The 23,280-nt window shown below is 53.7% G+C and overlaps 11 protein-coding genes across 11 annotated transcripts; 9 read left to right on the top strand and 2 right to left on the bottom strand.

Annotated features, from left to right (window-relative positions):
- Positions 1 to 1,028: 1,028 nt before the first annotated feature.
- Positions 1,029 to 3,159, top strand: PG986_010521 (uncharacterized protein; the record flags this gene model as incomplete). Its single annotated transcript, XM_066846743.1, has 3 exons — positions 1,029 to 1,924; positions 1,991 to 2,463; positions 2,522 to 3,159. The coding sequence occupies 3 exons, from the start codon at positions 1,029 to 1,031 to the stop codon at positions 3,157 to 3,159; spliced, it is 2,007 nt and encodes a 668-aa protein (XP_066696234.1).
- A 759-nt stretch (positions 3,160 to 3,918) lies between these two features.
- Positions 3,919 to 4,971, top strand: PG986_010520 (uncharacterized protein; the record flags this gene model as incomplete). Its single annotated transcript, XM_066846742.1, has 1 exon — positions 3,919 to 4,971. One exon carries the CDS (start codon positions 3,919 to 3,921, stop codon positions 4,969 to 4,971), a length of 1,053 nt encoding a protein of 350 aa, XP_066696233.1.
- Positions 4,972 to 8,106: 3,135 nt separating this feature from the next.
- On the top strand, positions 8,107 to 8,703 carry PG986_010519 (uncharacterized protein; the record flags this gene model as incomplete). Its single annotated transcript, XM_066846741.1, has 3 exons — positions 8,107 to 8,230; positions 8,379 to 8,399; positions 8,567 to 8,703. The coding sequence occupies 3 exons, from the start codon at positions 8,107 to 8,109 to the stop codon at positions 8,701 to 8,703; spliced, it is 282 nt and encodes a 93-aa protein (XP_066696232.1).
- A 402-nt stretch (positions 8,704 to 9,105) lies between these two features.
- Positions 9,106 to 9,431, bottom strand: PG986_010518 (uncharacterized protein; the record flags this gene model as incomplete). The annotated part of the gene is made up of 2 exons (XM_066846740.1): positions 9,106 to 9,168; positions 9,210 to 9,431. The coding sequence occupies 2 exons, from the start codon at positions 9,429 to 9,431 to the stop codon at positions 9,106 to 9,108; spliced, it is 285 nt and encodes a 94-aa protein (XP_066696231.1).
- A 728-nt stretch (positions 9,432 to 10,159) lies between these two features.
- PG986_010517 (uncharacterized protein) lies at positions 10,160 to 10,489 on the top strand (the record flags this gene model as incomplete). Its single annotated transcript, XM_066846739.1, has 1 exon — positions 10,160 to 10,489. One exon carries the CDS (start codon positions 10,160 to 10,162, stop codon positions 10,487 to 10,489), a length of 330 nt encoding a protein of 109 aa, XP_066696230.1.
- A 136-nt stretch (positions 10,490 to 10,625) lies between these two features.
- Positions 10,626 to 10,952, top strand: PG986_010516 (uncharacterized protein; the record flags this gene model as incomplete). The annotated part of the gene is made up of 2 exons (XM_066846738.1): positions 10,626 to 10,712; positions 10,767 to 10,952. The coding sequence occupies 2 exons, from the start codon at positions 10,626 to 10,628 to the stop codon at positions 10,950 to 10,952; spliced, it is 273 nt and encodes a 90-aa protein (XP_066696229.1).
- A 99-nt stretch (positions 10,953 to 11,051) lies between these two features.
- On the top strand, positions 11,052 to 12,723 carry PG986_010515 (uncharacterized protein; the record flags this gene model as incomplete). The annotated part of the gene is made up of 4 exons (XM_066846737.1): positions 11,052 to 11,080; positions 11,712 to 11,928; positions 12,017 to 12,218; positions 12,446 to 12,723. 4 exons carry the CDS (start codon positions 11,052 to 11,054, stop codon positions 12,721 to 12,723), a joined length of 726 nt encoding a protein of 241 aa, XP_066696228.1.
- A 2,734-nt stretch (positions 12,724 to 15,457) lies between these two features.
- Positions 15,458 to 16,581, top strand: PG986_010514 (uncharacterized protein; the record flags this gene model as incomplete). The annotated part of the gene is made up of 4 exons (XM_066846736.1): positions 15,458 to 15,475; positions 15,630 to 15,729; positions 15,790 to 15,946; positions 16,284 to 16,581. 4 exons carry the CDS (start codon positions 15,458 to 15,460, stop codon positions 16,579 to 16,581), a joined length of 573 nt encoding a protein of 190 aa, XP_066696227.1.
- Positions 16,582 to 17,497: 916 nt separating this feature from the next.
- On the bottom strand, positions 17,498 to 18,117 carry PG986_010513 (uncharacterized protein; the record flags this gene model as incomplete). Its single annotated transcript, XM_066846735.1, has 3 exons — positions 17,498 to 17,540; positions 17,581 to 17,981; positions 18,031 to 18,117. The coding sequence occupies 3 exons, from the start codon at positions 18,115 to 18,117 to the stop codon at positions 17,498 to 17,500; spliced, it is 531 nt and encodes a 176-aa protein (XP_066696226.1).
- Positions 18,118 to 19,528: 1,411 nt separating this feature from the next.
- Positions 19,529 to 19,861, top strand: PG986_010512 (uncharacterized protein; the record flags this gene model as incomplete). Its single annotated transcript, XM_066846734.1, has 1 exon — positions 19,529 to 19,861. The coding sequence occupies one exon, from the start codon at positions 19,529 to 19,531 to the stop codon at positions 19,859 to 19,861; it is 333 nt and encodes a 110-aa protein (XP_066696225.1).
- Positions 19,862 to 20,644: 783 nt separating this feature from the next.
- Positions 20,645 to 21,747, top strand: PG986_010511 (uncharacterized protein; the record flags this gene model as incomplete). Its single annotated transcript, XM_066846733.1, has 3 exons — positions 20,645 to 20,818; positions 20,859 to 20,963; positions 21,178 to 21,747. The coding sequence occupies 3 exons, from the start codon at positions 20,645 to 20,647 to the stop codon at positions 21,745 to 21,747; spliced, it is 849 nt and encodes a 282-aa protein (XP_066696224.1).
- Positions 21,748 to 23,280: the final 1,533 nt, after the last annotated feature.

Raw genomic sequence — 23,280 nt, 5'->3', positions numbered from 1 at the left:
TCGGGCCTCTGTCATTTTGCTAAGTCCTCAGAGTCGGAGAGGAAATGACAGCTACTGCTCAACCCAGGACGCGCTACATCAATCTAAACAGTAGGTAGTAGGCATAGCTTGCCACGATTCTGCATTCTAATGTTTGACTGTGGCATGCTTTATTGTTCTGTGGTGAAAGGTTGCTAGATCAAGGAGGCGCCGACAGACCGGTGCGACTGGTATGACGTTGCATCTTGTACCACCCGCTACAGACTACCAGCCTGCGGAACTTGGTCAAAAACTTGATATTGAAGTTCATGATATTCTGATGATGTGCTGCAAGAGTCTGTCGGTACATGGATAAAACCAGCAGCCACCGACATGTATCAACCATAAGGAAATCCACCTTGGTGTCGCACTTTGATGGGAATGGAAGTAGAATATTCGCGGATGCACGTGGGGGGAAGTGGCATTTTGGGTAGCCCCTTTGGCCTGACCGCTTACGGTTGCCTACTGCCAAGTGCATGCGGTCGACGCCTGTGAGCCGTTTCTTCCCCAAGATATCGAACTTTCCAAGGCCGAACTTGTCAGTAGCGAGGCTATCACTTTTTCCCATGGTTCATGAATGTCAACATTGAAGGCAGGCAGTGTCACACCGGCCCCACAGGGTTTCCTTATTTGGTTGCCCGCCATGGCCTAGACCCAGCTTGCAGAAGATCGGCAAGGCAGCAACACGCATGCATCGGGCAACTGCATGTTTGGCGAATAACAGCCTCCCATCGAGGTTTGGGTCCGTTGAAAGGATTCATGTAGGACTAATTGTGTCACGGCGAGACGGTTGCCTCGAAGCTAGGCTGGCATGATGTTGATCAATCTGTACACCGCAGGCAACCAAGAAGGTAGTCAGCCATCAGCCTCCCACTCGCGACCAAAGCCTCTCCAACTATATATAAACCACGAAGCAAACACCATTCTCAGAACTTCAAAGTGCACCTGTGCAACACCAGCCTCTCATATTTACTATCAACTTTGTCTACTAGAGAATCTGATCCTTCATCATGACGCCAAATACCGAATCCGACTCACACCCTGACTCTGGCGCAGCTGTATCGCAGACCGAGCCTAAGCAGAGTCAAGAAGTCGCCAAGAAGCCCACTGAACCAGCTGGTTCTATAAGCGACGTCAAGAACATCTACAAGTCCCCCAAGGACAAGGATGGCGAGTGGACCTGGGTCAACAAATACCCCGAAGACGCCGAGGACGCAGCCGAGAACGCAGAGACGGCCCAGTACGCGGTTCTCGTTCGCAACATCAAGAGCCCCGACAGCCGGAAGAAACTCGAGGCCCATTCCATCGTCGTACAGAGCCCCTGGCTGAAGACGGCCCTTGGGGAGGTTCTCGGAGACTATCCCGGCGTCGCATGCGAGCTCGAGCGGCTGATCTTTGAGGCGCCATTCAAGCCTTTCGTGCATCGCTGGAAGGACTTTGCCAAGTACAGGGAGCGCGAGAACCTCGACGCCACCGCCAAGGAGCACCTCACGATCCTTCACAACATCTTGCAGTACGAGATCGGCGACAGCATCAAGGTCTTCGAGGACTATGTTGAGAAAGGGGTGGTTACCTTTGAGAACCTGTGGATGGTCTTCCAGCCCGGTGCCCCCCTCTTGGCCGCATATAAGGGACCGCTCTCGGCCTTCGAACTCGAGGACACTGAGTATATGGAGAACCGCTGTGGCAAGTTCCTGCGATTGAGCACCGACTGCATCGACTACGATGGCAAGACATTTGGAAGATGCCGGGAGAACATCGATATCCCGGAATTCGTTGGAACCAAGAAGATCCTGGAGCTGTCTGCATACCCCTTTACTTTCCATTCTCGCCCAGATGAGGTCAAGGAATCGTTGATCAAGAGAGGCCAACTCTTCGAAGACCTTGCTGGCCATCACTACAAAGCGTAAGATACTTCCCCCACTTTTACGGTAACCAGAACTGCGGACATGGATCGCTAACATATTGATAGTTACTCAGGGACGGCAATCACCTGGGACCGTGAGTGGAACGAGCTACCCATCGAAGTTTCGGGCCGCATAGTCGTGGACATCAGATCGTTCAATCGGTTCAGCCACATCAACTACATGCGCCAGCGACGTCTGAGAGACTGGAAGCCCAAGGACCATCTGCTTCTCCTCGCCAGCACGGAGAGCCATGCCAAAGACGGTGGCCAGAATGACGGCAAGCTGAAGCTCAGCCCGTACCACAAAATGCTCGCTCGGAGTCGCACCAGCGGCTACTCCCTCAAGTTGAAGAAATGGCTCGACTTCTTCGTGGAGCAGGTCGGTGACATCAAGTTCAGCGACGATGCGTTCGATAAGCTCGTGCTGCCGGAAGACCAGAAGGAACTCGTCATGGCTTTCTCGGAGTCGCAGCTCGAGGGTTGTGCTTTTGACGATGTCATTTCGGGCAAAGGCAAGGGTGTTATCTGTTTACTCTCAGGTAAGTGCTTCTTCTCCACATGACTCTTTAATGTGATTACTGACAACCGGTACTCCAGGCTCCCCCGGTGTAGGCAAGACCCTAACCGCCGAAGCCGTCGCCGAGAACCTCCGCGTCCCCCTTCACACCCTCTCTTCGGGCGACCTGGGCTCGGAGACGTACGAGGTAGAGAAGAGCCTGTCGCGAATTCTAGAACTCGTGGCGCGCTGGGACGCGATCCTGCTGCTGGACGAGTGCGACGTCTTCCTCGAGGCGCGCTCGAGTCACGACCTCGAGCGCAACAAGGTCGTCTCCATCTTCCTGCGCACGCTCGAGTACTACGAGGGCATCCTATTCATGACCACCAACCGCGTCGACAACATCGATCCGGCGTTCCAGTCGCGTATTCATGTCTCGCTGGAGTACTCGGATTTGACACCAGCGTCGCGCCGGCTGGTTTGGCAGAACTTCCTCGCAGCGGCAAGAAGTGGAAGCAAGGGTGCGGCGACGGAGTTGACTGATGCGGACCTTGATGACCTCTCGGCGCTTGATCTCAATGGAAGGCAGATCAAGAACATCTTGAAGACGGCGCAGCTGCTGGCCTCGCGCAAGAAGACACCGTTGCGGCGTTCTTTCATTGATACTATTCTCGCGATTGAGAAACGTCGGCCTGAGGTGCACCACGACGAGGCACATGCAGCAGGAAGTCATTCCTGATCCTGACAAGTCAAGGTCAAGATTCAATATACTCAAGTAGTGGTTTGGTCTCTCTGTATTCACGTGGAGAATTAGCATGCGTTTTAGTTACTGAGTTGCAGGGTACCTAGGCTACAGGGCAACCCAAGCTACCTATGATTGAACATTTGCATTTGAGAAACGAACATGCCATGCAGTGGATGTGACTTGGTCGAAACAGGGACTCCTCGTGCAATTGCTTTTGCTGAGTGCGTGCATTAGTTTCCTGGCATGCGGCAAGGGGTAATTCAATTCAGCAGCTCCTACCTACTTCTTGGCACCACAGACCACAGACCACAGAAGCAAGTAAACCTTCGGAGGCGAGTCCCCGCATGGCAGGAGCCAAGCATTGAAAACCGCCCGGGGCCATTGCCAATGCGGAGATACTTTTGCCGTGGGGCCACTTACATCGAATTTGCGCCAAAGAGATGCCGGTACATGCGATCTGGCATGGGTGTAGATGCACCTACAGATGCAAGGTAGCATTGCCATATTGCGCCAAAATGCTGCATCCTGCATTGCCGTTCTAATGCCTCTGTGAATTGGACTCCTTGGCTTTTTTCAATACACATTTTCCTCCAATGACCAGGTGCACCATAGGGGAGAGGCAAAGTTGGGTTTGTCTACTTGTCGAGAGCGCAGACGTGATATATAAGCATAAGCAATGTTCCATTCCGTATTCTAGAAGCTCATATGGCCAACTTTGAGTTGCTGGTGTTTCACAGTGCTTGAGTTCTAGCCATGGTCAAACTTTCAATCTTCGGGGCCGTGCTTGCCCTTGCCTCCTCCCTTCGGGCCCAGTGTGGGTCTGGAACCCCCGACGCTAAAGTGACGGGCTCGGGCAATTCTTTCACGGCAACCCGGGGGTCCAACACCGTTTACTCCGGCGGCGATTACCGAGCAGCAATCCAAGCGGCGCTTGACGCCATCAGCAGTGGCCAGCGTGTTGCTGTCATGGCGTCTGGTTCCATTGGCGCCAGCACCATTAGTATCTCTAGTGGCAAGACATTTGAGGGGTGCGGCACCATCAACACGGGCTGGAACACTGGCAAGGGGGCCATCGAGTCACTCAATACCAATGGGGTCAAGATCCCCTACCTGACTATGACTGGTGGTCCTTACTTTGGTCTTCGGTTCCATGGTGTTCGCGATTTGACTTTGGGCCAGATTGTCATGAACTTTGACACAGGCTTGGGGATTCGATTTGACCGAGATGCACCATGGAACTACAATGTCAAGATTGACAGTGTACGCGTTACGGGGGCCGGTAGCCATGCCGTCGAAACATTCAACATCGACGGCCTGGAGATTGGACAGGTGATTGCACGCAACGTGGGCGAGTCCGGACTGCTGATCCAGACCTCCCGCAACGTGCACGTTGGTCTGGTGGACGGCGACAACGTCGCCAAGGGCACCGGCTACGCCACCCTGCGCTTCGCCAACAACAACGGCCAGAACGAGAACGGCAACTACAACACCAACGTGTACGTGGATAAAGTGGTCTCGCGCGGCGGCGGGCGCGGCGTCTTCTGCGTCTCGCAGTCGGGCGGCGCCGTCATCACCTCGGTCGACTTGGCCGACAACGGCAACAACGCCATCCTGATCGAGAACTGCTACAACTTGTCCATCCGCGGCGGCACAGTCAACGGCGGGGGCGAGGTCCGGCTCTCGGCGCGGAACGAGTTCCCGAACAATAAGGATATTTGGATTACGCTTACCGTCAACGGGGCTTCGGTGCGGGAGTCGCCTTGTGGGCAGAATGTGAATTGGAGCTTGTCGGGGGAATGGGGATAGGAACATTTGCTAGGGGTGGTATGTCTGCTTAGGAGGCACAGTTTTGTATGTAAGGGAACTTAGGAAGATATACTACATACTTACGCATGCCTTCCTGTCTGCTTGCTCTTGGACTCACACCAGCATGCCAGCAGAGGCAACTGGCCCAGAATAGAGTGAGGGCCGCAGCTAGCGCTAGCTAGCACCGTAGTGTATTCCATTGAATGATATTTCGAATACATAGGAAGCCACAAGCCGGAACTAGATTATCAAGGTCAGGATTGGCCAAAGATGTATGGAATATGGGTTCTTAGCTTGCTGTTTATGGGACCATTGTACGTTTGAGCGTATACCAAAACCGCACGATGTACGGTACTGGCATTTTACACAATAGTCCATTATCAATACGCTGTTTTTCTTGACAGAACCTTGTACGGTGGTTGGCCATGGATGTCTTCCATAGCGTTTTGTACCTAAACCATACTGAGTCATTGCAAAGTGATCACGAGAAGGGTTATATCCGCATACAACAAGTTCACTGCTCCGCGTCATTCCGTGATATCTTATTTGGTGCCTGGAAGAAGCTGGTTTCTGTTGGGTCTCTGCCGTATGATTGCAATCAAACTCGTGCCAACTGAATCTCTTGGCCTGGCTGCTGTAGGCGGCCATCATAGGTTTGTAGACAAGGCCTTCGCCCGCAGCATCCCAAGATATCTAGCTCGCCCCAGCCACTCTACAGCCATCAGCTACCAAGTAAACCATATGTTCCAGCGCCTTCCTCCGCGCGCTTGGGCCACCCAGTTGCCTAAATAATTATACAACCCCCTGCCGTCGGCGTACGCGGCAAGTGAGCGACTCGTCACGAAGCCCTCGGATACCAATAGTCCTCGCAGGCAGTGTGTTCTTCTACAGGATCATCCTTCTGCCGCCTATCCCTACCAAAGCCCTAGGTGTTTGGCTTTGCCCTAAGGAAGCCCATCCCCACTGTGAATCCTCACACAGCCAGCAGTTAAGTAAGGTTCAGAACAGGAACACCGATTCTTCTTTGACTTTCTGCCCTTCTGCAAGATCAATTTTCCACTGCCACTGACATACACAATCGACATGGCGCTAATCCCCAACCCCATACAATCGGCGCTAGTCACACCACCTTCCATGAAGCAGTCACTCAAGTGTCTACCTCGTCACTTACCTTTCCACTCCGTCACTCCGACCTTCTTACTTCGTCATCTTCCTTCACACATTTCAACTTCTCAACACCAAACCTGACACAGCTCATCACTCACAATCGTCGATGTAATACCTACATCGACATGAAGAGATTACAAAAGGTTAGTTCACACACCTTCCTCTTTCTGTTCCTTCCTTCCATCTGTAACCGCTTTCTTCACTATTACATACCTCTCTTTCTGGGCATCCCGCCACTTGGCGCTCACATTGTTTCTCAAGTTCTACCTTCAGAGTTGTATTTTCCATCACCACATCCAGTTATGACGCTCATGACTTCCTTTGCCTCCAACATGACAACATCACTACCTCATTCAACATCCTTCCCCATCATACTACCTACACCTTCCCTCTCCCATCGCCACATCTCGCTTGATCAGGTTATCTTGTCGTCGCCATTTGGGAAGAGTGTCCACAGTCATGAAGGCTCACTTGGTCGGCACAAGGTTACTTCGTTCATTGAAGGTAGGAAGCGGCATCATCTCATCTCATCTCGCCGATGAGCAAAGGTATAGGTTTCATCTCATGTCGCCGATATACCCAAACTATCCCTTCCATCCTATCTTGTCGATACCCCCAGCTATACAAGTCATCGCGCTTTGGTGATTCCACTCGGTTGACCTTTGGTCTCAAAGGTGCTCGTGGTTATCGCGAAGATTGGCTTTCATTCAATTCCCCAGCCATATTTCAAAAAAGGTAGTGAAGGAAGGCACAAAACATGCTGACAATTAACTAGGGAAAGAGCAAGCAGTCTTCTCATCCAGAATCTTTCTCCCACCACCTTCTTCCACAATTTTCGCTCGGGTTGGCCGGTGTGCCTCTTTCACCGGCTACATCCCTAGCACGGGGGTGCGGCTCTCCGACGCCATGCCATCTACCGCGTCGTCGCCCACGATCCTCAGCGATCGCGTCATGCGGAGCCGGTTACAGATTCTGAGCAGACTTACCGGAGACGCTAGGAAGTCGACCAGCGATCTATCTCTGTCGGCAATCCTCCCGATATTGCCGTCTTCATCGCGAAGCCCGTCTTCTTGTTGGTCAGATTGGTAACGTTGTCAACGTTCAAGTGATCCGGAAGGAGGGTCGTCCAGGAATGTGTGAAGACATGAGGCAATACAAGGCAAGTTACACAGAGCGGGAATGGACAATGAGGTAGGTGCTTCACTCTCATCCGTCTGAACCTTTTCCTATATCAAGTTTCCTATCTCATCTTCTGGCGCAATACCTCAACACTACAGGAGGGCTCCAAGTCGCTCACATATAGAGTGGCAGAGCGAGCTTCTCATGATATCCTCTTTATTGGCCTGACTTTGCACCACTTTGCACTCAACTCTCTCCTCAAACACCAAATCTTCTCGGTTCTTCGAAATGTTGAAAATCAACCCGCGAAGAACTCTATTCAGTCGCCGATAAACACATTTCAGTCGCCGATTATCGCAGTTTCATTCGTCGAAGAAGTTCTGGATTATAGTGAATATCGGACGAAATTGCTTATTCGTCTGAGATTGCACTTCCCTCTGATTATACCCTTTCGTCTGATGTTATCCCTTCATCTCCTCCGACCCTTCCTTTCGAAGCCAAGCATCCTGACTAACGCAGCACGGCAAGTATAGTGGGCACAAAAGCCAGCACCAGCAACAAAGGCAAGGAAGGAGCAGGAAACAAGACAAGCCGTCTCTTCTTTCCCGCTGACTGTGAACTCCTTCGTGGCAAGCATGCCAGTGGTGGACGCAATTCCTTTGCCTCCACATATGTGCTGGGAGACCAGTGCTTCAGAATTCACTTTCCGCTTCTACACTTACTCCCCAGCCACATATCCTCTACATTTACCAACCTGATAAAGACAATATTTGACACCTTGCAATACGCCCTCTTTGTCATCCTCCATTCCTCACCCTCTTCTTCCACCTCACCCATCCACTCATCATCATGGCCGGTACCTTCACTGCCCGCGAGCAACAGCTCACCATCATTGCCTGGGGTTACTTCGAGACTGAGCCCAAGGGTTCCTGGTCGAGTTCAAGAACCATGACCTGGAGGTCACGATGTTCAGGTGCCAAACATTAACCGTGGTTCAAAATTTCAGGAACTGCCTCATTATTGACGTCGAGTACGTAATCTCTTATACCATCGCAAAGACTTCTTCGAGTTTTTTGGAGTTTTTTCGAGTTTCTTCGAAGAAACCCACGAAATTAAATTAGTTTATGAGTACTCTGAGATCTGTAAGTGGCATTTACTTCTCGGTTATCTACTCTATACCGACAGCGGTTTGCTAACTATCTATTCTTTCCCCTTAGATCTTCATGTCGAATATCAATGACATATGCCTTGTCTTGGGTGCTCTGCCGAACCATCCCATTTAAGCCCCGAGTACTGTTCATGCTACAAGACCATGAACATCTTTCCCTTTACGGTGGCGCGGACTCTTTGGCTGGCCGTACATCTGCGAGCCCAGCTGCTACAAGGCGAAGCGTCTTCTCCATCCTAGAGGAGACTGAGAAGGAAGATGACGAGGAGCCACCATAGCTCTATGATGCCATGACACCCGGCTTGCCTATTCTTCAGGATGACTGTGCGAAGGAAGGAAAGCCAGTTCCCTCCTACGACTTGGTGGGGTTGACTCAATGCTCGCGGTGACGGTGACTCTGGTGAGAGTCCTGTCATCCTTGGCGAGTATTCACTCGTGGCAAAACTGCCTCATAATGAATGCAATATTTCATTAGGAGACGAGAACATGACCAGCCCTCCAATCCTTTAGGCTGACCGTCACGAGAGCGGCTGCCAATGGTATGCAACCGGGCGGAGAGGAGAAATAAACGAAAGCAGAATGTATGTCACCCTATGCCAACGGCTCACACTCTTCTGTTTTCCCCTTCAAAAGCAAGTAAGCAATTACACCAATTTTCACTTGTCAATTGTCAACATATGCTAATCAATCTTGCAGGTCACCTTGTGCGGCCACTGGGAGCCGCAGATGTTCGCCGGTCCGATCTGTGAGCATTTACTCCATGAGCTCAACAGAATCCACCAACCGTCTGCATGGGAAGAGCACCGAGGACCCAGAAGCCGAGAAGACCGTCCCCTTCGGCTGGCCGTACAGCTGGGGGAGCTTCTTTGCCAGACGAGACTTCAACGAAGGTTGACCGTTGGCCTTTCTGGGTGGTTGGCCTTTCCTGGTCAAAAGAAGAGGTTTCTTCAGGTGGCGTTGAGGGAATCTTGGCAACGACCTCACCACCAGCATGCCATCTGCCCATCCTGCGTCCATGACGATGCAGGCCTGGTTTCCCTTTGGCAGTCCGAACTATACCACTGCGTCGTTCACGACATATGGTGTGGAAGGAAGGAGTTTTCCCTCCCAACCCCAGATACCTTCCTCTGTCTGTGTCTTGGGTTGAGCTCTGCATAAGTTGCCGATCTCAGAATGCCGAAGTCTGCAGTTTGTTTTTGGACAATTTCTCGTTACCGCCTTGAGAAAACGCTCTTCGTTGGGTTGGGGCGGCATTGCCGTTCCACATACGTACAGGCTTCGTGTAAACGAAAAGGGATCAAGAAACGTTTGACCACCCGACAGTACGGGATTCTGGATCTTGACCACTTCCGTTGAGATTGCAGGTTAAACGGCAGCTCATTAAGCCCAACTTTCTCTTGCAACGGGGGGATAATGTCGTATCATATGCGTACAAAATTCGGGCCACCGAAAAGGGATCGAGAAACGTTTGACCTTGCGGTAGCATGGTTGCCTGAAGCTTGATTACTTCTGCTGAGACCGCACACCAAATAGCAGCTCACCAAGCTCAACTTTGTCCTCCCAGTCACTCGGCCTCAAGATAGTGTTGAAGGACTTTGCACTGCCTTGGTCACGGGTCCTTGGCACGTTGGCACTTGGATGAACAGTCTGAGCAACAACACTTGACCAGAGGAGTAGTGTTATGTTTTGTTGTCCAACAACAAGATATCGACACAACTGGTTACCTCTGCTGCTATGATCTCTGGAGATGTTGAAGATACCTTGGGGCAGGCTATTCTTGCTAGACGCGGCCTTGAGCGTGTCTTCCGTCTTAACGGGACCTTGGGGGCGTCCTTGGACAGAGGCTTGGTCGACCGTCGCGATACCCGAAGCCCCGAATTCTCCATCTTCGACGGAGGCGACCTCGGCCACACAGTCAACGGGTCTTTGGCTTGGTTGCTTTGTTCCAAGCGCCGCTTCCCATCCTGGGAAAGCACCGAGGGATTGAACCCCCCAGACCAGCAAACCGGCCACTGGGGGTGGCCAATCCCGCGGCTACGACCTTGTGTGCCTCCCCTCCTGTAAGAGCGCAAGATCATGGGCCCCAGACCAGCAAACCGGCCACTCTGTGGTCTGTTTCTTTGGAAACCCAACGCCTAGGACGGCTTCCTGATCACATGGAATGACAGGTTCGGGTTTCATGCCAAGTCAACTCAGCAGCATGGTCGCCCTTTCCCAAGGACTGATCATGGTGCTGGCCTCCTTCCCTGAGATCACCATCGCCATGGCTTGGGCTTGGCGCTACCCTGTAGCTTACCCTGTAGCAATGCCGAATATCACGGGCGTGCCCTTTTGAAGACAGACTAGCCGGATCATCCCCGGAGAGGTCGTCAAGCGTGGCGGCCAGGGCATCTCTGGCGGCAGAGCTAAGCGGCCCAAGACCCAGCACGATGCCTATGACGACCTGGACGGTATCGAGAATTTCGACATCATCAAGAAGAAGGAGGATGATGAGGACAAGAAGGTCATTTTCTTGGACAAGGCTTAGGTTTCCTCCCGGGCACAGAAGTGACAGGCGAGCTGGCTACATGGCTGCGGGCGGGGGGTGCTTCCCGTCCTGCAAGGGCGCCAAGATGGTCCCCCGGCCATGCCCCCCGGCCAATCCCGCGGCTACGGGTTCGTCCGCTTCTCTGGCGAGCAGGACCAACGGCACACTCTGGTGAAGATGCAAGATGGTGTTGTTTGGCGATTCTGGTATCAGATATTTGTAAGTATGCAAGTTGCCACTTCTGTCTTCATTCCCTGTGCCTTCTATCTTCGTTGCGGTTGTATTCAATGACTCCAAAAACTAACATTTTTGCTCACAGGCGTTGCCCACCGTTCTATACGAGAAGCCAAGTGGAGCCGCACCTGCGCGCAATTGAGCGGCACGAGAAGAGTCCAGAACGGCACGAGAAAAGAGCAAGCAGATACGCAACCGGGGCTGAGTGATACGAGAGAGACGCAAACACAAAAAAGAAAATGAGAGAGAACAGGCCCGAGAGAGCGACAGCCTACAAATGGCAAAAAAAGAAGAAAAAAAAAGAAGAAGAAGGAAAACACACACACACACACACATGATGAGGCAGAGCATCTCAGCCCCTTGGAAGAAGGTTGCAACCACCACATTGGCACTGCCTTGGAGTGCTCGACTTCGTCGAGTATACCCGAGACGAGGGGGGCCACGCTGGCTGCTCAAGATCTAGTGAGTCTCACTATCAGAAGATTACAACACTTGCATGATGGGCCTTGACTAACTATTCCTCAGGCTGGTCGTCGAATCTTCGGTTGCAGGATCCGCGTTGAGAGGAAGGAGGACGCCAAGAGGCTTGACCGCGGATGTGCTCTGCATATCCTCCCACTGGTCCTGCCGCTGCATCCTGTGTGGGTTGATTCCACCTCTGCGCGATGCGCTTGCCAAAGCTCGGCTCCAAGGAAGCGGCATCTCCTCTGGAGATGCCGAATGGGTCGATGCGACTGTTTCCGTAAGTGCACCTTTCATCTTCCCATTATCCCGTTGAGACTATACGTTTATACACAAGTATGATCACTTGACTAACTACCCCTGTTCAGGACTTCCTGGAGGATGTATACGCCATGCCCCCTGGCAAGGGCTGTGCCCACAGCATGGTCCAAGAGTGCTTCGTACCGTTGGATCTTTGCAGCCTCATCCTTCTCTGCCTCCCCGACCCCCTACCCCTTCAGGTCGGGGGAGGCTTCCGCACCTTCATGCTGAGCTCGCGCTCCACGAAGGAGTTTGGAGAGAGAGAAAACAGTATGCAGGCAGGGCCTGCACTTGCACCGCAAGTGCTACGTTTTCTCGGTCGCACTTGACATGTGCGAGAACGTCTTGTTCCTCCCCCGTCCCTATCAGGGACTGGACCCTTGTCCAGCTGCAGATGTGGCTTGGAAGGAGTTTCCCCCCTCACCAACTTCTTCCACAAATCTCTTGATTTGGGCCACAAGTGCGACAAGATCACGGCCTGGGGCCCTAGCAACCAGGCAAGGTCACTTGCAAGCCCTGCTGCCAAAAGGCAGACCCGAGTCACCGTGGCATGAAGAATGGCCATCATTACATCGCCAGCCATATCTCTTGCAAGCACAAGAAGGATGCCGCCTATCGCAAAGACCAGAGCAAGCTCTTGGAAGATGGGAACGACGGACATGATCTCGAGACCATCGAGACGCCTTCCAAGAAGACCGGGACAAGCGGCAGCAAGAAGGAGGAGGACGACCTCGTCAAGAGTGGATCTGATGAAGGCCGGCAAGGTCTACGTTAAGAATGGCAGCGGACTCCCTACAAAGAGACACCGCACTCCGATGCTAGGTGGAGAGGCCTCAGGATCTGGAGGAACAGCAGATGAACCCGTCCTTGGACGAGTCTGCAACCAAGAGAACGAAGAAGGCGGCCCGCGTTGCATTCGCAGATTAGCTGAACTCAGCTGCCGCCGGCTCCTCTGACCCTGGTCAAGCAGAAGGCTGGAGCCAAGACTCCTACCCCCAAGCGCGCCGCCAAGAAGCGAAAGCTGAAGGCCGCAGCCGCCGATGACACCGGGACGAGACTCCCAGGGCCAGGGATGAGATTTGAGTTTTCTCCCACCAACTTCTTCCACAGGTTTCTCCATTGGAGCGCTCCAACAAGAAGCGCCGCCAGGTGGGCCAGAGCAAGAACTCGGGCGTGACCTACCAATGCTCCTGTGGATATAAACGGAGCGTTTGGAGCGTAGGTCACGCCCGACGCTTCTTTGGCTACAAACGAAGCGTTTGGGACAACTTCCTCGCGCACATCCGCGCCAGGCATGGCTTCAAGGGTAACTGCACCGCCATCAAAGGGTAGAGTTATGTCGCCAATGCTCTGGCTGGCTTGGGAACCTCTTCTGCTACGGTCCCTGGCCTGCCTCTGGGCATGACGTACGATGACGACCCGTTTACTGGGTACGCGGGACCTGCCATTTATAGCCCTTATGAAGCCCAGCAACGTGAGGATCCGGAGCGGCGCGAACAACGGATGCGGCAGTCGCGAAGAAGCATAACAACAACAACAATAAAAAAAAAGAACGAGGGTCCACCTCATATGTCCACGTCCTTGGCCGCCTGCCATTCGCGGCGGGCGAAAAGACTGTCATCATATTGGGGTGTTCCCTCGTTCAAGATACTGCACACGCTCTTGGGGAAACGGGAACATAGAGCAGAGGGGGGGCGGCCATAACTGTTGCTCTCCCCGACACCCGGCTGCCCCCCCTCTGCGGCCACGACCAGATGGTGTTGCTACCTACCCACGCGGCACCGCAGAGGAGGGGGAGGAGGTGATGCCCAGCATCACTCACGTAAACCTGGAGTACGAGTGCATGGAGCAGATGATGATGTTGTCCATGGGTCATACTCCTCCTCCTCCTCCTATCCCGGGACTCCGGTATAACCACGTCCCTGGGTTTTCCCGCCAACTTCTTCCACATGTTTCCCCAGCTGGGTTGAGTCGCCGCTGCCGACAAGAAGAGAGTCGAAGAGGACAAGAAGATCGTAAAGCACCTTGGCGTGCTGAAGGTGGAGAGCCTGCCTGTCGACTCGATCCCAATGAACAGGCCGAACTCAAACCCCGTACTTGTTCAGCAAAGATACCAACAGGTGCTTTTTTACATGCATCGAGCGATTTTCTTCTTTCGTTGGAGCAACGTTGAACCGTTGTTAGGAAGTCGTTAAAACACTCCAGTTATTGCGACAAGTTTTATGGTCCGAAGAACATGGCAATTTTACCAGTTCATAGGCCTACTGCACCAGGTCAAGCATAAGTCTTGGTCAGGACTGCAGGCGATGAACGTCGCGCCCGAAATTGGAGATGCCCCCTCGGCCCACGATTCGTGCTGCCAGCCCTGTCCGACGTGTTCTGGGTGAACGTGGCCTGTACACGTCCCAGCGTGTTGAGAATGTTGCCAACGACATTTCCACCAGCCTACCCTCGGCCCCTTCAATCACAATGATTATGCCAACGAGCCTGGGATGCCACCCCCAGAGAGGCGGCGTGCCACGCTTCGGCCACGATGCCATTCGTTGACGGGGTTGTGGTTGTTCCTCGTCATGTATACTGAGATCCGGGAGCAGTTTGTTCATGACCAACTTTGCTCACCTTGAAGGAGTTCGGTCTGCCAGCGAAGCCCAAGGCCGAGGCACGTGTGGTTCGGCAAGCTGCAATGGCTGGCACAAATTGCGGCTTCGCCCAATTCGTCCATCGCCATGCTGCCGAAACGTCGAAATGGCGATCAATCAGATGCAGGGTTCCCACTGGGAACTCGAATGTTCCTCTGTCGTGGGGCCGTTCGCAGAACAACTCAGGCGCAGGTACTCCGTATCGCCCTGCAGTCCCTTCCCCCACTACCGTGGTGGTGGTTGGTGGTGGCACCATACATGGGGGAAGGGGGAGTTGATGCGAGACGCAGGAGGCTTGCCTCCACCGGAGGGAAGGCCAAGACAAGCGGCGACAACAGAAGGAGGATGTCCCCGTCGAGGATGACATGTCAAAGATCGACGAGCCGATCCCCGAGGGGCCTCCTCAGATATTGACGAGCAGATTCACGAGTGGCTCGTTCCCCGAGTATTGATATAATGAGCTCTGTGCAAAGTATCAGTGGTCGCAAGAGAATGGCCAGGATAACTGCTCTGCTCTTTTCGACACGGAGATTAGTCTGGACTACTCTCCCATCGAGAACGGCACCCCTTCAACTGGCTCCAGGCTCTTGGACCCAAGGGCCATATCTCAAATTTGAGCTGTTCCCGCTTCAAAAGCTACCAGACGCTGGGCACCGATGCCTCGGAGATACCTTGACGCTCTTCACAAACCAAAAGATGCACGATAGATAAGATTCTTCCTGGTCCGGTCCTGCGGCCTCCGGCTGCTGGACTGAGAGTCTGGTGGTACGACGGTGGTGGTACGGCGGTCCGCGAAGCTCTTCACGATACGATAACATTAATCGGTTTCCTGGCTCCCTGAGACGAGGAGAAACACCCTTTCTCTCTACCATGTGCATCAAACATTACGTTGGATACCACTGCGGTCATCGCGACCCAGAGGGAACAGGTGGTAGGAGCATGAAACTCGATTGATTGACGTTCGGTTACGTAAGTAAAACTATGATCTTGCCTATTTTCCATCTATTATCTTAGCTAACCACTAACTCGCGCATCTTAGAAGTCCTTCGCTAACGACGATGCCCACCCTGACAACAGTGATCCTGCCACTCCCAAGCCCAAGACCAAGGTAGCTGCCAAGAAGACTACCACCAACACTGGCAGTAAGCTCATGGCTTGAACCATAAAATCTGCTGCTGGCGCCGACAACAACACTGACGAAGACGAAGACGATCACGAAGACTTCGCCACTCCCGGCAAGAAGCGCGTTTGCTTCGAAGAAGCGCCCAAGGTTGTCGAGCCCGAGGTTGAGGGGGACGTCGGCCTCACCAACGGCGATGTTCGCGAGGACATTCCCTTGGGAGATTTGATCACTCCTCCGTGAGTAGGTCTTTGTCTGGCGGGTGGACGTTATCTGCCTTCACGTCCGTTTGGGTGGAGGAGGTGAATTGGGGCAAATTCCATCGGTTGCCCTATACCCACAACCCCCTCCACCTCAGCAGTATCCGTACTGGCGGGGCACGGGGAGCAAGGGGTTACTCCGAAGTTCTTCTATTCGGTCCGTTTGCGCCTGCTGAGAGGAGCAGACGTCGCAGAACGGAAATGGATTGGTGTTGGCACAGGGCGCAGATCGGAAGAAGATGCGCTTCTGGATACGGCAACAAAAGGGGCTCGGAGGTCTTGGAGAAACATGAGAGGCTCGCCAAGCCAACCCTAGCTGCGAGGACGAGGGCATGACACCGGGCAAAGCTAAAGACGGCCGGCCACCGTCGGTCTCTCTCGTGATCTCGACGAGCGAAGCGTTTGGAACAACGTCCTCGCACACATCCGCGCCAGACAATCTGGGCGGCCACGACGGCGAGAACGACGAGCACGACGAGCACGACGAGCACGACGAGCACGACGAGGTGGCGTTTACACCTTCCCCCTTTGATTTCTCTAGGGCCTCGGAGTGGCCGAAACTTCAGCGGAGAAGGAGTCTAAGAGGCTACACACCAAAGCAGACCCTACACTAGCCATACAAGAGATGGAGCAACGGGGTGCCGCTTGCACCTTTTTCCTCTGATTTCTTCGGGAAACTGAGGGGTTTCTTTGGCGAGAAGAACAAGAAGAGCAAGTAATCGCCGAGGTTGGCGTGAATAACGAAGAACGTTTTGTAAGTTATTACTAATTGCCCTGTCCCTTTATGCCAAGCTCATTGCAACTCAGACGGACCAGATATCCAGGGCCATGATATGTTAGACTTGACGGTGCTACCGAAGCCGCTCCTGTTACTGCTGCTGGTTTGAGGCGCAAGCACGAAGGACGAGCACAATGACGACAACGAGGTCTTTCGGATAGACTGGCTGGGAAAGGTTGGGCCAAGTAGCTGGATACAAAGACATTGGTAGCATGAAGAACAGAATATACATGATTATCATTAACTATCTCACCCCTCCTAGGCATGAGGTTTAAACTGCATCTATCTGAGAGTGACATTTGTTGGCGTATGTTGCTCACCCCTCTAACCCACTGCTGGTTAGTCTCTGAGCTCTCCCTCTGAGGCGAGGTTGGCTGCAGATTCGTCCCGGCCGCCGGCGTTGTTACCATACCCGAGAGCACTAGGTATTCTTGGTGCCAGCACGCTTTTCAGCGCGTGGCGGCGCCACCGGTGCCGCCAACGGTCTGATTCAGGCCGCTGCTTGAAAAAGTGAGTCAATTTACCACTAGGTAAGTGCTAAGGAGTCTCCTTGGCATACTTGGAAACAACCATGGGCTAATATCTTAAGAGGAGGGAAAACCTTGGTTTGACGCAGCACACAGCCTCCGATTCGACTACATGAATGCTGCGCTGAAAGAGGGGGAGTTACTGGAAATACGCAAAGACGTCGAGAGGGCGCCGTCGAATAGCTTGAATTTGGAATGACACAAGATGCAAGATGTTTGAGGGCCTTAGAGGGCTCCCTGAGAGCCGATGGAAAGGTCACTTGCAGGCCTTGCAAAGAGGTAAGTGAATCACTGACATGCATACTTACTTATTCATACAGAAGCTAATTAGACTTCCAGGTTCACGAGTTGCCGGTGCCTCGAAACGCAAGAGTGACGAAGATGAGTCCACAGTGCCCGCCAAGCGAAGCCGCGTGAGCAAACGAACCGCCTGAGAAAGAACAAGAAGGTTGTCATCAAGGACGAGGGCGACGTCGATAAGGCCCCCTTCAGCAGCACCTTTATCGAAAGGTAAAGGTGCGGCTGCGTCCTGGAGAGGCTCTGGGCTCCGACCCAGTCCCGCGCCGTAAGCAGCAATAATCCTTACAGGCGCCTCCAGGAGCAGCGCCGACTGCCGCAGCAGATTGTAACTGAGGCTGGCACCCCTGAATCCCAAAAGAGCACGGAGCGCTTTTAGGAATTTGTCGATACTGGCGCCACCGTCGGGTCTCTAAAGAGCCTCTTTTTAGCTGGGGAGAGGTACCGAGTAGCTCTCTCACTGAGTCAGAGCAACTGGGGAGGGTAAAGGTATAGAGGCCGGGCATTTGGCATCTAGCATTGTTGGCACAGGAAGCAGTGCTAATCATTGCTTTTTGGGTCCACCAAATAACCGGAAGAACAAGACGCAATGAGAAGCTGGAACAAACAGGTGCACCATCCATCTAAATGCCGGTGCAATCTAGCTATCGAGATTTACAGACATCCAGGATCATTCCGCCATCACGTCGCCAGATTCGAGAGGACAGTCCTCTTGGAGAAACGCTGTGGTCTGTTGGGGTTTCCGATGGTGCGGGTGACAAAGCTTGAACAAGGGTCGCGCTTCCTAAGAGTCACTAAACCCGAAGCATTGTATCTAAAAGGAACCCGAAAAGCCAGTAAGTATTTTACATTCATCTTCTTCCTAGACCCTTACACCATATATCTAGAATACGCCCCTACTCACACTGACTAGAGATCTTTCAGACACAGAGAACTCTCGCCGACAATGGATTCCTCCAACCCCTCTGCTCGCTCCTCGTCGACAGGCATCGTCGGCAGAAGCCCCCAACGCCTGATGCGCACTGCAAGTGCTAGAGAGGAGAGGGGAAGGCGTGCTGCACTCGGGCACTAGAACTCTGGGACCACACATGAACCTACGTCAATTGTGGGCCACACAACATGAGTCTCCCAGTACCTTGTCGAGTGGGAGGGGATTGAAGGTGTTGTCTGAGGTATTATCAGCCCTCGACGAGAGGAGCGCGTATCTGTCCTCCCGGCCGTGCCTGCTTCAACACGCGCCGGCCTGATGGAGATGGCAAAAGGAACCCCGATTCCTGTTGCAGTGGCCAAAAAGCGCGACAACCCAACTTCAATCGGGTTAAAGCCTTCGAAGACTACCACTTGTTGAGAAAAGAACAAACTTGTTTCTCGGCGAGCTTTCCCAGGAATGAGTTTCAGTTGCCAGTCAAAGAATAAGATATTCCCCCGCTATATTTCATTGCACGGAAAGTCACTTGAAGTGCACCCTTGTTATTACGGATAAGGCTTTTGAGGCGCCCTTGGGATCGTTGATGAAAGTCTGGCAAGAGCAGAACTTGGTTATGTGTGGTGACTTGAAGCAACAGGGGCCCACCGAGACCTCAAACACCAAGGAGAGCGGAAAGAACTGCGAACAGAGTCTGCAGAAGCACTACGCCCTCTTCTCAGGAGGTCGCCGACAACGGCGATGATGTTTTCCTCCAGTCCATGGAGGCCCGAGCCATGGCCGGCGATGGGAAAGATGAGATGATGGGGCAAGAACGCCTCTTTCGATGAGCTGCCGATCCTTGGGTTTGCTTGAAGGAGCTTGGCCTGTGTTGCCCGATGTGCAACCGAGTAAGTACCTACTTCCAAAGCTTCATTCACATATATCCCTTATAAGAGTAAACACTAACGTCAAACCTCGGAATAATCAGACCTTCACACGCCAAAATGACGTAGAAAAGCACGCGGCCACCACCCACGTGGGCACGACGAGCCATGTTCCCAGCTGCGGCCACACCACCGGCACGGAGGCGGGCACGACGGCCCACCTCAAGGCAGGCCACCAGCGCAGCCACGAGGCCACCCGACGCGGCCCCCAGTCATGTGCGGCCGCTCCGGCTGCTGCAGGCACGTTCGCGTATCGGTGGGAAGCCAGCTTGTGCTTGCGAGAGCATGGACAAGGCCGAGAAGCTTAAGATGGCGCGTTTGGCCGCGGCCTCGAGTCCCACGCGGGAGCCGGACGTGAAGGGGCGCCGACCTACCCTTACAGAGGTATCGACGTACCTGCCACTGCAGGATGGCCTACGTCAAGCAGAAATGGAAGCGTGAGTCTTTGAGAGACGCCGTCCGCTTCTTCGCCCAATCTCTAGTCGGCATAGTTTATAGTTAAGACTACGAGCTCCCGTCAGGGGCAACAGGCAGCACGTCTGCGGTGCCTGAGCTCTGCTCGGCCGGCGAAGAGTGGCTTTCTTGATTGGGGGAAAGGCCAAGCATTTGGCAAGGAGCATTATTAGCACAGAAAGCACTGCTAATCAGTGCTTTCAAATACGCAACCGTCACCAGAACCCAGCCTCCGCCGAATAATCATAACTCAGTAGATACAATCCAACATGTCTACTTCCGCCAATACTCTCAGCTTCACTGCATACCCTCCCGGCATCATCAATGGCATCAGAACCAAGTTCGGCCCGTTCGTAGCCGGCTTCGCCGAGTCTTAGCTGAGAACCTTTCTCCGCCCATAGCGGACAGCCCGGCCTGCTAGTTATGCGGCATGCCAAGCGCAGCAAGAGAAGTCTCAAAAAAGAGAAGCACCGCGACAAGAGCAAAAAGAAATGGGACTCAATAAATAGAAGAAGAGATATTAATGAATCATCTGCCAATTCTGGTCATGGCAAAATCATTACTCCTTCTTCGAGCACCACTGGCTGTTTTCCGGAGGGTTGATCTTGACCCTAAACAGCGGGCGGGTTCCTTAGTATTTAACAGGATATGGTCGTATGTGAAAGGTTGCCGACTCTGACCCTGAAGCGACTCTGACCCTGAAGCGACTCTGAACCAGACCCGCCGCGTCCTTCTCGGGACAAATGCACGGCAACAGAAAGAGTGTGCAAGATGCTCGTACAGAGCATGAGCCTCCGCGGCGGCGTCGATGAGGTCGACGAGGGTCGTGAACAATCGATCTTTTCGCTTCACGATCTTCGTTGCCTTCTGCAGCTTCTTCCCTCTGAGGAGGGTCTCTGTCTCCAGTTTCAAGGTAGATCTCCGTTCTCACTCACGGGCTGCACGGTTGGGATGGCGTGCCCACTACCTCTGGCTACGGAGCCAGCACGGTCACGCCGAGAACGAGTCTCCGGGTTCCTTTGGCCGTCTGCTCGGTAGAACCAACGGTGACGACGCTGGAGCCAGAGCCAATCAAGCCGACGCTGGAGGAGTTAGTTGACCACGGATGTTGACTAGGAAGGGGCAGGGGCCTTGTCGCTTGAGCAGATTCAAGAGAAGACAAACAGTCCTCAAACTGACCTGGTCAACATCTTGACAGGTCTGTCGGCTGTGAAGAATAGGCGCATCCTTATGGAGGAGCCGAACCACTCGGCCGCGTGCCCTTTTGACACGAGAGGTGTTGCCTGAGAGGCTTGGCCTTCCAGGTCGTACTCTCTGAGCCGACCGTCAACCCGGAGCCGGAGCCCGAGCCTGGCTTGAACGTTAGCCAATTCTACGCCATCAACGGCCACATCTTCAAGGATTTCCGCATCGGCGATGACATGACGCTGTCAAGAAAGGCGGTAAGGGAGAGTTCGGCCATCTTCAAGAAGAAAGACGTGCCCCTCGCCTACAAGTGCTCGAACATCCGAGAAAGGGGATTCCCGGAGTATACCTTGGGCAACTTGATCGCCCTCCACTGCAGCGGCCGCAACTGGAGGATATACCAGTCGAAGGGGGCACGAGGAACCGGCCCTCCGGGTCGGGTCATTTCCTCTGACCGTCGTGAGATGCGGTGCCACCTTTGGCCGCTACCGCATGACACTGGATCTTTCCGAGCCTTCGACGTCGCCGCCATTGCCATCACCACACCGCGCAGGCCACACGACCGTCCGGGCCCGACTGCCAGCAACTGTATCGGCATCGCTGCTGCAACAGACAACTTCGCGTGCATAGCGCCCATCCTCTCCGAGTGCTGGTCAAGCCGCAATACACAACATACGCACAGGAAATAACAAGGAACCACCAACCCCCAACCCAACCAGGCAATGCTGCCTCCGAGCCGGGAACACCGGAAATGGCACTTCCGGTCTTCAACCCTTCGGCAGGGGGCCAGCTACATGGCCCTTGGCGACTGCTTCTAGCCAGTTGCTGAAGTGGAAGCCGCCACGGTTGATCGATGAGTCGTTCTCGTGTCGGTTGCGACGACTGAATCGAAGAGGCAAGACTCCCGAGGCCAAGGGTCAAGATTTGGTCTCACTTTTACCACGTTCGTTGTGCGCGCGGTCAAGTATGAACGTGGCGGTGCTTCTACGAGAGCGTCCTTGAAACGATGCAAGAGTTGGGGAGCCTTGCGCCTGGGAAATGTTCCAGTCACAAGTGACTGGGGAACTGGCACATCGTGTCAGAATTGGGTCTGGGTCGGCCTCTGGCCGACTGAACAACAGTGGCGAAGTCTTTGAGAGAAGGCCCTCGGGAAAAGGAAGACCTTTCCCCCCTCCAATGCCTACATAACGGAGGAGACGTTGCAAGTCGAAAACCCGACTGCAAGGGGCAAGAAATGTGGTGTCTTGCACGAATCTTGGGTCGGGAGCCTTGACACGAAGGATTTCTCTACCCCCCAAACCCGACAGCGGAAGTACCTGGTCGCTTTCCGGAATGAAAAGCTCCCTCGCGCCAGCTGCCGCAAGGCAATGGAGGAACTGCCCCCAACGGTCCGAGCACGCCTAGTACTGCTAGCGTAAACCTGGTGACGACACCACTGGCGGCGGCGGCGCAGTCTCATAACACAAACGGGAACGACTTCCACGCCATGAGGATGCGGGTGCCATTCTCGGCGAAGCCATTGCGCACCTGGGGCAACCGGCCTTACGGCGCGTACCCAAGGGCCCTACAAACCATGGGCGGCCGCTTTTTGCCGTTTTGAATGTGTGTGGGTCGGTGGGTGGATGGGCTCTTTGCTGCCTTCTGCACTGCAGAGGGCCTGGCTCGTCGTGTTGCATTCGGCGCTGAGCAGTACCGCGAGCTCCAGAACGAGATCTTGGTGCCTATGGATCGGGCGGCAGCCCATCGAAGCCCAAGCTAGACGAATCCGGGCTGCCAACTTTGCATGGAACACCAGAATCGCGATGGCGAAGCAGGACAGTCAGGTCCCGGAGGGCTTTCTCGACGTCCTCGAGACCTCACGCCATGTATATATGGTTTGGAAACCTCGGCATCGGCGGAGAAGCCTTCGAGAAAACCACATTCAGCAACGAGGGGGTCCTGCCTCTTACCCGGTCCCGGCGTTGCAGTTCCAGGGGGTCCTGGTGTGTCTGCCGGTTCGGAGGGAAAATGGGAAGGATTCAGGGACCAAAGGGGGATCTGTTGGACGAGATTAGGCAAAGCACATCGCACGAGCTCAATAGATAATGCGCATACACTCAACCTTACTTTCTAGTGATGGTCCCACTGCGATGCTTCTGTGTTGTCAGTTCAGCTTTTGTGCTTTATTGTGCAGATGAAAACCACCTTGGTAGGAACAGGGACAATATTGATTGAAGTAACTA

This window comes from Apiospora aurea, assembly GCF_038362705.1.
Source record: "Apiospora aurea strain CBS 24483 chromosome Unknown utg000007l_segment0_segment0, whole genome shotgun sequence".
Classification (NCBI taxonomy): Eukaryota; Fungi; Ascomycota; class Sordariomycetes; order Amphisphaeriales; family Apiosporaceae; genus Apiospora; species Apiospora aurea.
This window is presented reverse-complemented; position numbering and strand designations above follow the sequence as displayed.